This window comes from Staurois parvus, unplaced genomic scaffold, assembly GCF_062004578.1.
Source record: "Staurois parvus isolate SC_StPar_1 unplaced genomic scaffold, SC_StPar_1.0 ptg000218l, whole genome shotgun sequence".
NCBI lineage: Eukaryota > Metazoa > Chordata > Amphibia > Anura > Ranidae > Staurois > Staurois parvus.
In genome coordinates, this window is record NW_028318014.1 from 3,825,001 (window position 1) to 3,838,634 (window position 13,634).

Consider the following 13,634-nt stretch of genomic DNA (forward strand, 5'->3'; position numbering starts at 1 on the left):
AGGGGTGTGTAGACATATATATACTTATTTATTTATTACACACAATAGATATATATGTATATTGTGTGTGTAATAAATAAATAAACATATATATACAGTTGTGTTCAAAATAATAACAGTCAGCCATCATTAACCTGATCAGTCACTGTTTTTGGTAGAAAAGATATTTCTACATGGCAAATAATTTACTAGCAGGTGTAGTAGAGTAATAGAAATCCAACAGACCCAACAGTCACAACATGCATGCTGCTGATTCTGTGTAATTAAATCACTAATTGAAAGGGGCATGTTCAAAATAATAGCAGTGTGGAGTTCTAATAGTGAGGTCGTTCATTCTTTGAAAAACAGGTGGCAATTATTGCCCTTATTTAAGGAAGGAAGGCAGCAAATGCTGTACATGCTGGTTACAGTGCATTTCTCTCTGTAATTCTGAGGAAAATGGGTCGTTCCAGACATTGTTCAGAAGAACAGCGTACCTTGATTAAAAAGTTGATTGGAGAGGGGAAAACATATAAAGAAGTGCAGAAAATGATAAGCTGCTCAGCTAAAAACATCGCAAATGCTTTAAAATGGCAACCAAAACCTGAAAGACGTGGAAGAAAGCGAAAAACTACCATTCGAATGGATAGAAGAATAGCCAAAATGGCAAGGACTCAGCCAACAATCAGCTCCAGGAAGATCAAAGAAGGTCTAAAGTTACCTGTGAGTACTGTTACAATTAGAAGACGCCTATGTGAAGCCAAGCTATCTGCAAGAAGCCCCCGCAAAGTCCCAATGTTGAAAAAAAAGACATGCTGAAGAGGTTACAATTTGCCAAAGAGCACAATGACTGGCCTAAAGAGAAATGGCGCAACATTTTGTGGACTGATGAAAGTAAGATTGTTCTTTTTGGGTCTAGTGGCCGGAGACAGTTTGTCAGACGACCCCCAAACACTGAATTCAAGCCACAGTACACTGTGAAGACAGTGAAGCATGGTTGCACAAGCATCATGATATGGGGATGTTTCTCATACTACGGTGTTGGGCCTATTTATCGCATAGCAGGGATCATGGATCAGTTTGAATACATCAGAATACTTGAAGAGGTCATGCTGCCTTATGCTGAAGAGGAAATGCCCTTGAAATGGGTGTTCCAACAAGACAACGACCCCAAACACACCAGTAAACATGCAACATCTTGGTTCCAGACCAACAAGATTGACGTTATGGAGTGGCCAGTCCAATCCCTGGATCTTAATCCAATAGAAAACTTGTGGGGTGACATCAAAAATGCAGTTTCTGAGGCAAAACCAAGAAATAGAGAAGAACTGTGGAATGTAGTCCAATCATCCTGGGCTGGAATACCTGTTCACAGGTGCCAGAAGTTGGTTGACTCCATGCAACACAGATGTACAGCAGTTCTCAGAAACAGTGCTTATACAACTAAATATTCATTAAGTGATTCAAAGGAAAGCAAAATCTTCAAACATTTTTCAGTTTATATAGTGACTGCTATTTTTTTGAACAGTCTAATATTCACTTTTCTTCAATTTTTTTTTAGAGGAACAACACAAATTTGATATATTTTTCTTCATATTTTGATTTGGAATAGAACGTGTAGTGTTCTCAATGCATTTGTGTGTATGGAAATAAAAGCTATTAGAAGGATTTTGAGCTTTATTCACTTTTTTCAACACACTGCTATTATTTTGAACACAACTGTATATACAGTGAGGAACAGAAGTATTTGAACACCCTGCGATTTTGCAAGTTCTCTCACTTAGAAATCATGGAAGGGTCCGAAATTCACATTGTAGGTGCATTCCCACTTTGAGAGACAGAATTAATAAAAAAAAAAAAAAAAAATTTAGGAAATCACATTGTATGATTTTTAAAGAATTTATTTGTCTTGCACTGCTGAACATAAGTATTTGAACACCTAAGAAACAGCAAGAATTCTGGCTCTCAAAGACCTGTTACTGTGCTTTTAAAAAGTCCACCTCTAATCCACTCATTAATCTAACTTAGTAGCACCTGTCTGAGCTCTTTAAAGACACCTGTCCACCCCACAGTCAGTCAGACACCAACTACTACCATGGGCAAGACCAAAGAGCTGTCAAAAGACACCAGAGACAAAATTATGGACCTCCACAAGGCTGGAAAGGGCTACGGGGCAATTGCCAAGCAGCTTGGTGAAAATAGATCAACTGTTGGAGCAATTGTTAGAAAATGGAAGAGGCTAAAGACGACTGTCAGTCTCCCTCGGACTGGGGCTCCATGCAAGATCTCACCTCGTGGGGTATCACTGATAAGAAAGGTGAGGAATCAGCCCAGAACTACAAGGGAGGAGCTGGTCAATGACATGAAGAGAACTGGGACCACAGTTTCAAAGGTCACTGTCGGTAAAACACTACGCCGTCATGGTTTCAAATCATGCACTGCATGGAAGGTTCCCCTGCTCAAGTCATCACATGTCCAGGCCCATCTGAAGTTTGCCAATAACCATCTGGATGATCCAGAAGCGGCATGGGAGAAAGTCATGTGGTCAGATGAGACCAAATTAGAACTTTTTGGTCAAAACTTCACTTGTCGTGTTTGGAGGAAAAAGAAGGATGAGTTGCATCCCAAGAACACCATCCCTACTGTGAAGCATGGTGGTGGTAACATTATGTTTTGGGGGTGCTTTTCTGTAAAGGGGACAGGACGACTGCACTGTATTGAGAGGATGAATGGGGCCATTTATTGTGAGATTTTGAGCAACAACCTCCTTCCCTCAGTCAGAGCATTGAAGATGGGTCGTGGCTGGGTCTTCCAACATGATAACGACCCGAAGCACACAGCCAGGATAACCAAGGAGTGGCTCCGTAAGAAGCATATCAAGGTTCAGGAGTGGCCTAACCAGTCTCCAGACCTAAATCCAATAGAACATCTTTGGAGGGAGCTGAAATTCTCAGGTGTTCAAATACTTATGTTCAGCAGTGCAAGACAAATAAGTTCTTTAAAAATCATACAACGCGATTTCCTGAATTTTTTTTAAATTCTGTCTCTCAGAGTGGGAATGCACCTACAATGTGAATTTCAGATCCCTCCATGATTTCTAAGTGGGAGAACTTGCAAAATTGCAGGGTGTTCAAATACGTGTGTGTGTGTGTGTGTATACATATACATACACACACACGACCTATATGGATACTGTATAAGAAGGTGGCAACCACCCCAACCTACAACCAGCCTCTGCAGCAAGGTGCACATTGAAGGGCAATGCACAGCATAAACATATTTCCAAATAAGTGCAAGCAAAACCCTCTGTTTTTAATGTAAACTGTTAGACAGGGCTAATTCAGTTGCTTTGCAGGCTGGTGGTAAGAGTGCTGGGAAATTTTTTTTTTTTTGTTTATGCAAGCCATATGGATACCCCATATGTTAAAGAGTTGCTTCATGAAACTGGAGATCATACCCAAATACACTTGCCTTTGGGTCCAGCACTCCACCTATATTCCTTTTGCAGAAGAGATAAAAGTGTAATAGAAGAGAACAGTTAAATCTGGCATAAACATTTCGTTTTTTCATTCAACCAGTGGGTTGAACATAAAAGCTCACAGATGCAGGGGTCTCTCCTGGGGTTATATTGTGTCCTGACGGGAGGGGGGGCTCCCTCCCAGTCACAATACACAGACCAGCACTGTAGCTATTGGCTGCAATTCTGATCGAATGCCGGTTTTTCAGCATGACCATTCAAAAGACGCATGCTTCTGTTGAATAGAGAGAAGTGCATAAATACAGAAAGTTGGCCAGATTCTCCTAAACTGGTTGACTTACAGTACGTGTGTTATTGACTTGAAGAAATAGGCCATTAGAACTCAGTGTATTCCTATGCCTCCACTCCCACACACTTGCACCTTAAAGCAAGACTAAACTGAAACCCCCATTTAATTAATTTTTAATATTCAAAACAAACTCACCTATCCATGTCTCTGTGCTTTATTTTGTTGAGAAATCACTTTTAAAACAACCCCTAGCATTTCTAGCCATGGCCATCTTGAGTAAGGACAGATGATTCATGCAACATTCACTTCCTGAAATCCATCTGGCCCTAGCTCAGGCATGGTGGCAGAAGGGTGGTGCTTAGCTAAGCAAGCCCCTCCACCTTCCCTCCAGATGAAAAGAAAAAAAAATGCCCATGAAGACTCCTGGGATGTATGACATCATTTTGGCCTAGGCCAGAAACCAGGAAGCAACTGGAGAAATGCATTAAAAAAAAAAAAAAGTTTAAAACAACTGCATATAATACACCTTCCTATTTATTTACGAATGCTAGCAGCATAATGATTAAAACGAGTTAATGTTGATTGAAAGTTTGGTTCCACTTTACACTATAACCTGAAATTTAAGTTAAGTTTCACGCAATTTTTTTCCCTGTAAAAAAGGCCCAGTGGCATCTCCCTGATCAGTGAGGCCCCTGCAAATTGTTGACTTATAGGATAAAATTCTATCTTCAGCCTTTTGGTTGGTTTCCCCCAGATACAGCAATCTGAAGGGGAATCTTGTATAATAAATATCATACCGGAAATAGCTTGTAAAGTAATCCAACAGACAGGGTGGGGCTGGGAGGCAAAGCTGTGTAAATCTCTGGACCAAAATAGACGGAAATAAAAATCCTTCAACAAATCCATCCATCCATCTCTCTAACCCTAAACCAGAACTCCACTCTAGGTAGTGAGCACAGAGTTCAGTTTCCCCCACTCTCACAATGGCTGTTTAAAGCTGACCTTCAGGAGACACTGATTGAAGTAAATAAGAGAATGAAACCCAATTACCTATCGACTTCATCCACATACGAGATTTTATAAAATCCAGAATAAGAACTTGAAAAATTGGAACAATAGTCAATATTGACTGTAAATTCAGTTCCTTTTGATAGTTTTTCTGGTAAATCCATTGCAATCATGTTAAATGTTGGGTATTCCAAGACGCTGAGCTTGTGAGTGGCCCCTCCGGTTAAATTGACACTTGCCTCAATATTTTTTAGACCTGAGCTATGAAGTACAACAGTCTTCGTGTCCTCTACAATTTTCATTTTAATCTGAACACTACCAGAAAACTCCATGGTGGTGAGATTAGGGTGCAGAGTAATATCATATTCCAGTGGTGTGATCGTGTTTGGAAGTCTACTTTTTGTCCAGGGAAACAGCTCCCCGTTAGTAGCTATAGGGTACACCAGTTCCATGGAGTGGTTTTTCTTATGGCATCCATCTTTGGTAAATGTGCACTTTGGAAGCAAGTAAACCACTGTCACTATGGACACTACAATGACAACCACCACAATGCTCACTATCACTGTCCTTGCTGAAGGTGTAGGGCACAGTCCTTCCTGAACCTGTCTGTAGTTCCCGGGGTTACTCCGACCTGAACTCCTGTTCATGAATGACATGCCCAACAGCTTTGCTGAAGATTCATAATCCTCTTCATCATCATCCATTTCATGTTCTCCCAAACCTCGCACTAATAATCGCGAGCTCCGTGGTTCATACTCTACTTCTTCAGATTCCAGGGGATTTAAACTAGGCTCTTTGGCCAGATCAACCACATCTGGTTCCTCCTCAAACATGCTGTTTTCAATCATGTTCCTGGGCAACTGGGTCCGATCTGAAGAAAAAAAAAAACATGTTACGGTTATCAGCTCTTAAAGTCATTCAATAGCCAAGGACATAAAAAAAACTAATGAAATAAAAAAAAAAAAAGATTTTCTGTATAAGTTTTGTTCAAAAAAAGTCAGTGATTTTGTATTTTTATTTTTTTTTGGTTTTGGACAAGGCTAAAAACAACCAAGTTTAAAATGATTTCAGTCTGACTAAATAAAATATTGCACATTAGACTTTTTTTATTTTTATCCAACCAGCAAAAAGAGCTCTAGTCTCATTTTAAATAACTAGATCTGCATTATTTTGACTATGCTTTAGTCCTCATGCACACTAGATGTTTTTACAGCGGCTGTTTTTGACTTTTGAAGGTTTTTTTTCTACAGCCAGTAAACGCCCCAGCATGTTATCCATAGACTGTAATCAATGATTTTTTTGGCAGGGGTGTTTTTTGGCTGGAAAACCCCCCCAGAACTAGTTGGTTTCTAGAGGAGTTTTTTAGCTGTAAAAACGTGGCAAACCAGCGTTTTTATAGTTTTTTTGACCACAGAAAAAAAATAAAAAAAGCTAAAAAATGCGCCAAAACGCTAATACAAAAACACTAAAAACGCATGCGGTTTCCCCACTGCTCCTGTGTGAACCCAGGCTTGTCATAAGTTTAGTTCACACAGGAGCAGTGCATCCCATGTTGCAGAGAGTGGGCGTGTGGGGATGTATACTATGGAAGCAGATGGTCCATATTTTCAGCAGCGGGAATTTGAAAGCCCTGCCGCTTTCTCTCCTTTCCTTGCAGGGATGACAGTTCAGGCTAGAGGGCTTTTGATTGGCCAGCACTGTCACAAGGATGCTGTGGACCAATCAGATACTTTCTAGCCCCTTCTGTCATCACTGCAAGGAGAGAAGAGAAAGCGGCAGGGATGTCAAATCCCTGCCACTTTCCTCTCCTCTCCTACCACTAAGGATACAGAACATATGCCACCAGGTATACATCCCCACACTCCCACTCTCCGCTGTGGGAAACTTCCCTGCACCACTCCTGAGTGAACTCAGGCTATGACAAGCCTGGGTTCACACAGGAGCAGTGGAGAAACTGCATGTGATTTGAAAAGGAATGTGACTCCTCTCCAAATTGCATGCTATTCTTTGCAGTGCAAATTGCATCCATACATTTTGTATTGACGCAAATAGTACCGCAATGTATCAGTAATCGGTATCAGCGAGTACTTGACCAAAAGTATTGGTACTCGCTGATATAAATTTAAAAAAAAAATTAAAAAAAAAAGGAAGAAGAAGGGGTATCGGTGCATCCCTAATATACAGCCACTTGTTATATCTGCATTATAGCGAAATTCCACACCTGGCAATATTTATAGCAGTATTACAGGCAGTAATATGATCACTTTGAGATCTCATTAAATTTAAGGATGCAAGGAAACTGCCAATGTTTGGTTTGGTAGAATAGGCTTTATCAAGCTTCACACCTGTGAGCACAAATTATTTCAAATTATTCCACAGGGAATAAACAGACAATTTTCACATTAATTTCTTCTTTGAGGCATGACTTTGAAACATTACAGAAAGATCAACAGGTGAGCAGCAGGAAGGAGACTATTTGGAAATGTATTCTTTGGAGAATTTGTATTTGACATGGTATTTATATATAATGTATCCAATATGTAACCTCTGAAAAACAACCAGATTAAACGCAGATGCATATTTGTAAACCTGCGGTAGGGTTAAAATGCAGCCGGACTGTTTAAAACATACCCTAGATTTTATAGTGTCAGACTCTCATTGGAAATCTGTCTATTGTCTGCGAAACAAATGGTGCAACTTGTGACAGATTTATGTAACGGTTGGTAAAATGTGTGTTATTCTGTCGCAGAAATGACAGACTTTTGTCTGCAACACAATATTTACATGTGCAACACAATTTACCTCAACATGGAAGAGGTCTCATTTTTCTCATCACCGATATGGCTGATTTTTTTTTTTTTTATTAAATCATTGTAGCCATAGAGCCAGAATGTAAAAGTGCTGCACATAAGAACTAAATTAACATGCATCAAAAATAGTAAGAAAATGTTGCACAGTGTGAACCGTATTAATGCAGTTATAATGCCAGAAAAGTTCCTTGGAAGCTGGAAAATCACTGCAGTAGGCACTGCTGCTACAGTGATCTCCTCTTCTGGGTCCTTTGTTGAGAGTCTGCTGTGCTGCATTGAGAACTATTTTCTTTGTATTTTCTCAAAAATGCAAAACATTCTCTGATCGGATGAAGTGGAGAGGCAGGATGGTGACATCACAATCTCCACCTCATCCAATCAGAGAATGAGTTGCATTCATTAAGAAAATACAAAAGCATTCTGTGAATGGTGCCCATGTGAGTGAGAAACCTCCTGTGTTCAATAGGCAGCAGTGCAGCCACTCAGCATGGGACCCAGAAGCTAGTGACGGAGTTCACTTTAATAGCAGTGTCTACTACAGTCATTTTCAGCTTAAACAGGGATCCCACAGGTATGGTATATGCATAGTTACATTGGTCCAAGCTGGAAAAATGTAACCATACACAAATACCCATACCTGGAATTCTTCCTCAAAGTAAACCTGATAGTTTGTGTCCATAATAGGATTCATTGCATTACAAATGTACATTACAAAGGGAGATTTACTAAAACTGGAATCTGGCGCAGCTGTGCATGGCAGCAAATCAGCTTCTGGCTCCATGTACACTAGTTTTTTGTTTTGTTTTTTTTACGCTCAAAAAACAATACTAGTAGTGTTTAGGAGTGCTAGCGTTATTAGCATTTTTATACTACATGTAGGGGGGGAAAAAAAAAAAAAGCTGTTAGGAGCATTTAGCTGTTTTTCTGCTGGAAAAATGCTCCCAAAAACTCTACAGAGATTTTTTTCTGTTGATAAATGCTGAAGTTTTAAAAACGCTACTGGCCTAAAATAGTGTGCATGGACACGTAGGCTAACACTATTTAGCTTTTAGGAGCAGACCCCCCCCCCCACTAATGTGTATGGAGCCTCTACCTTCAGCTTTGTCAATTAACTAGCTGCCGACCGCAGATAGCCGACTGACGGCTACACTGCGGCCGGCCAGTTCTGAGTGGACGTCATATGATGTCCTCCCAGAACGGGCACGCACCCGGCGATCTCCGTGATCACAGCTGATCACGTGATGTGGTAAAAGGCCAATCACAGCGGCCTTTTACCACGTGATCAGCGGTGTCCAATGACACGCTGATCAGAGGGAAATGCAAGTGCCGGTTCTCGGCTGCACTTTCCTCACGCTGTCAGATCGTGAGGAAAGTACTGCCGAGAACCGGCAGTTGTCAGAGCGGGGATCGGCACCGATCATCAGGGCACTGATGATCAGTGCCCTGATGATCGGTGCCCAGCAGTGCCACCCGCAAGTTCCGCCCACCTGTGCCCAGCAGTGCGCCCACTAGCTCCGCCCACCTGTGCCCAGATCACCCACCTGTGCCCAGCAGTGCACCCACCTGTGCCCAGCAGTGCACCCACCTGTGCCACTCTGCAGTGCCACCTACCTGTGCCCACCAGTGCCACCCACCTGTGCCCACCCACCAGTGCTGCCAGTCAGTGCCCAGGGGTTGTGCCAGTCAGTGCCGCCAGTCAGTGCCCAGAAGTGATGCCAGTCAGTGCCGTCTATCAGTACCCATCATCAGTGTCACCTATCAGTGCCGCCTATCAGTGCTGCATATTAGTGCCGCCTATCCATGACACCTCATTCATGCTGTCTATCAGTGCCGCCTATCTGTGCCACCTCATTAGTACTGCCTATCAGTGCCCTTTAGTGCTGCCTATCAATGCCCATCAGTGCTGCCTCATCAACGCACATCAGTGGAGAAAAAATACCTGTTTGAAAAATTTTATAATAGAAACAAAGAAACTTTTTTTTTTTTCAAATTTTTTGCACTTTTTTTATTTATAGCGCAAAAAGTAAAGCGCCCAGCGGCGATTAAATACCACCAAAAGAAAGCTCTATTTGTGAGAAAAAAATGATCAAAATTTCATATGGGTACAATGTTGCATGACCACGCAATTGTCAATCAAAGTGCGGCAGCACTGAAAGCTGAAAATTGGCCTGGTAAATAAGGGGGTATAAGTGCCTGGTAGGCAAGTGGTTAAGCTTTGGCAATAAAACCTGGAAGCAGATTGATTTCTATGCAGAAGTGAACCAGATTCTTTACACGCTCCAGTTTTAGCAAATCAATCCCTAGGTGTCTGAAAAAGAAAAAAAAAACAAAAACACAAGTATGTATTCCCTGAAACTACCAATCAAGGTCTTTTTGTTTCCCAAATTCTATCTGATCTGAATCTAACCGGCATGCATAAGGCAGACACTTTTCTTACATGAGGCCTTGTATTATCAACCTAATTCCTGTTTTAGTCTTCAGTTCCACTAACATATTGTACATGGCAGGCCTACGAGATTTCTTTTCACTTCGAAAAAAATCAGACGGTGTTATATGGCACACACAAACATCACTTAACTGATGCTCCAAACCTCATATACTGCTGGCTCTCCGTAGTCTGTTTAATCCAGAAATTCTGGAACTATATTTATAGAAAGTGACAGATTCAAGCCTGAACCACCAGATCATATCTATAACAGAGCAATCTGGACAGCAAGCGTTATCTTCAACTAAGTAAAAAGAAAATTTCCAGTCTTCGCCTATGTAGAAAAGATACTACATTATATAAAACTTGATGTTGAAATAGTAAATATTATTTTATGTGTGTGTGTGTGTGTGCGCGCTAGTTGTGACACACTTTCATCTTTCTATAGCAAAATATGTTCAGGCTATTATCTGAGAAATGGAGAAAAAAATGAACACAGAACAAACACATTGAACAAACAGCTCTAGCAATGAGATAAAAGAAAAAAAAAAAAAGTTTGCTTTACTGGCTGTGAAAATGCTTTCCAACATGAGGCTCTGTGAGAATATAATCCTGTTGTAGAACCTTTAGAAGTAACATTTCCCTACAGCTTTAGTCACATTCAATTGCAGTATGTCCCACCTTGTGGTCCTGGAGAAATCGTCCCTGTAGGGATGCCCTGTCCTCCTCCTGTCTGCAAATTTGGGATTGCAATGGTTCACAGCTTTGGTTCTTTAGGCAGAACAGCAGTACAGATAGTACGACAGGGACACGCCCCCTCCTTACTCCTCCTCTATTGAAAAAAGTCCTTACATTGATTACTCTGCTTGTAAAACTGTGAATTGGCGAAAGTCTGATCAGTCACATGGTTCTCCCTCCCCCCCCCCCCCCCATTCACAGATCCTGGTAAAAGCAGTATAACAAACTAAATAATTAAATTATTTTCAATGGAGGAGGAGGTGGTGTGTCCCTATTGGACCATCTGTACCGCTGTTCTGCCTGTAGACCCATAACAGTTAACCATTGCAGATGCAGAAGTCTAGCAGCAAGAAGAGGATGGGGTATTGCTACAGTGAAGATTTCTCAAGGATCCAACGACGTGTACAAAGTGGGACATCTTTCATTACAGGTAAGAGATATGGCTAAGGATGTATCCAATGCAAGTGTTAAACTTTTCCTGGGGCTGGAAAGCTCTCCTGGTGGGCAGGGAAGGGGAGCCAATAGGGGACCATGGTCAAAAAAACCACATCCAATATTCAGGTTCAATGTACTAATCAGTTGCATGTTAAAGTAGTTGTAAACCCTTACATATACCAAGTGAAGGGACTAGCCTCAGGTGATACACAGAGATTAAACAAATCCTCCTATATAAGTTGTACCTGTTTATCTGTATCTGCAGTATTCTCTTCTCTATGTCTGTTTAAAGTACAGAATTTATACACCTTGTCTGAGCTTTCAAAAAGCAGGGGGCAGGGAATTGAAGTTACACTCAGTGAGTGTAGATCCGACAGCTGATTGGAGGGAAAGGACAAACCCCCTCTTCACACAGCACACAGGAACAGAGTGGAGGCTGTTAATCACAGGCTGTGTGCTAGTGCTCCCTCATGTCACCTTTTTTCTCTTGGTGTCAGGAAAACTTGTCACAAATGACTCATGCTCATAGCAGAGGAACAAAGGAGTAGACAGAAATGACACTTAGTGCTCTGGATTGAGACAAGTGCACACTATAGAGGAATATGCTTTTTTCATATTTTGTGTCAGAGGTTTACAACCACTTTAAGTGTACTTTGGGTCCCACCTCCAGCTTGGAGTATGTCCAACCAAAAAATTTCTTAGTTTTGGATAGAGTGGGGAAGGGTTAAAACCCCCGCCAAGTTTTTACTGCAATCAGGGGTCCATTAGAGAAAGATTTACCCTCACTTTCTGTCTTGCTGATAATGTTTTACCAGACAGGATGTTATGGTGGTTCTAAACACAGTCAGAAATATTTTCATTGTCTGTTGTCAAATTTTTATTTTTGGGTTGCAGGTGTTTCCTCTTTACCTGTCTGAAGGAACACTGTCAGCTGAACAGGAATTAATGGTAAACCTCTTTAAGGCCCCTTTTATACAGGATTTTCAATCATTCATGTGGACCTGATCGGAGGCTCCACGAAGCTCTATGGGCAGAGGGATGCAATTAGCCTTACATTAGACTTAGACTTAATTATACCCATTGACATCTGCTTTCCTCCCCCCAAGTCCACCCAGATCAGGTATTAACCACTTGCCGTCCGGCCGCTGTATATAAACGGCCGGACGGTGGCAGTCCAGGGGCGGGTTGCCATTCATAAACGGCGTCCACAATTTTGGACTGTACATGCTCCCTGGGAGCGCGCAGCACCGCGATCCAGTGCCCGCTGTGTCCTCCGGACACAGTGGAACACCGAAAGTCATACGGGACCTCTGTGCGAGGTCCCAATCATGTGATCACTGATTGGCCAATCAGTGATCATATGAAGAGTAGTAAGAAAGATGTCACTTCTGACATTTCTCACTACGTGTGAAATCTGTGAATGATCACAGAGGTCATATGGTACAAGGCTATTCATAACAGCCTTGTACCATGTGACAAACTGTGACCAATCACAGCTCACACAGTATTTCTCAATGGCTGCAAGAATGCAGCCAGAGAGAAGGAGAAATTATTGATTTTACAGCCTTTATGGGTGTAAAAGCAATCAGTGTAAAAAAAAATAAAAAAATATTCAAATCGCTCCCCACAAGTAGTACAGTGTCACCATGGCGACACTGTACTGCTAGGGTGACAGTGTGTTAAAAAAACCAAATAGTATAAAAAAATAAAATTGTACTTTTTTAAAAAAATTATAATTTTTGGTTATAAACTAATTTGGGTTATTTTTTTTTCTAAAAAGAAAACTGAATAAATTTTGGGCAAGATTTATGACGAAATATTATTTGCAAAATTTTGTAAGAAAAACACTTTTTCAAAATGTTTGGACATTTTCATTTATATAGCAAAAAAAAATAAAAATCCCAGTGGTGAATAAATACTACCAAAATAAAGCTTTATCTGTCTCAAAAAAATGATAAAAAAAAAGTTATATGGGTACAGTGTTGCATGACCGCGCAATTATTGCACAATGTACCAAGTCATCAACAAACATGTTTGCTCTGTACATACCTCAATACTATCTTTGGTTCATATTTTATATAACACATCACCCAGAGCTGGGGAAAACTGTGCATTTTACTATACTAGGCCACAGTGCATTTTAAATCAGATCAGCATATTACAATACACACCAAACTGAGCATGTGCACTGTGACTCCACACAATAGATCTTATCTGGATCTATAAGAGGGGGTAAGAGTATAACAAGCATGCTTTACTGCATATGCATACTGATTTTATGGTTGTGGGTTTAGTAACACTTTAATATGGGTGTAACTTGTAACATGTTACAAAAGGTGAACTTATCCTTTAAAAAGCTAATAAAGTGGCCAGATAAAGTTTCAGTGTTCTTTTATCCATTTACTGAACATTTATAAATCGCCAGCGCCGAGCTGGAGGTGCACTCGATCTTCAGCGGCAAATATAGACCGA

The 13,634-nt window shown here is 40.9% G+C and overlaps 1 protein-coding gene across 1 annotated transcript in view; it reads right to left on the minus strand.

Annotated features, from left to right (window-relative positions):
• The window catches only part of LNPEP (leucyl and cystinyl aminopeptidase), a 155,783-nt gene that overhangs the window by 96,174 nt on the left and 45,975 nt on the right, over positions 1–13,634 (minus strand). The window contains exon 2 of the mRNA XM_089679123.1: positions 4,797–5,625. Coding sequence (XP_089535249.1) covers positions 4,797–5,625 — 829 coding nt within the window. The remainder of the gene's footprint in view (positions 1–4,796; positions 5,626–13,634) is intronic.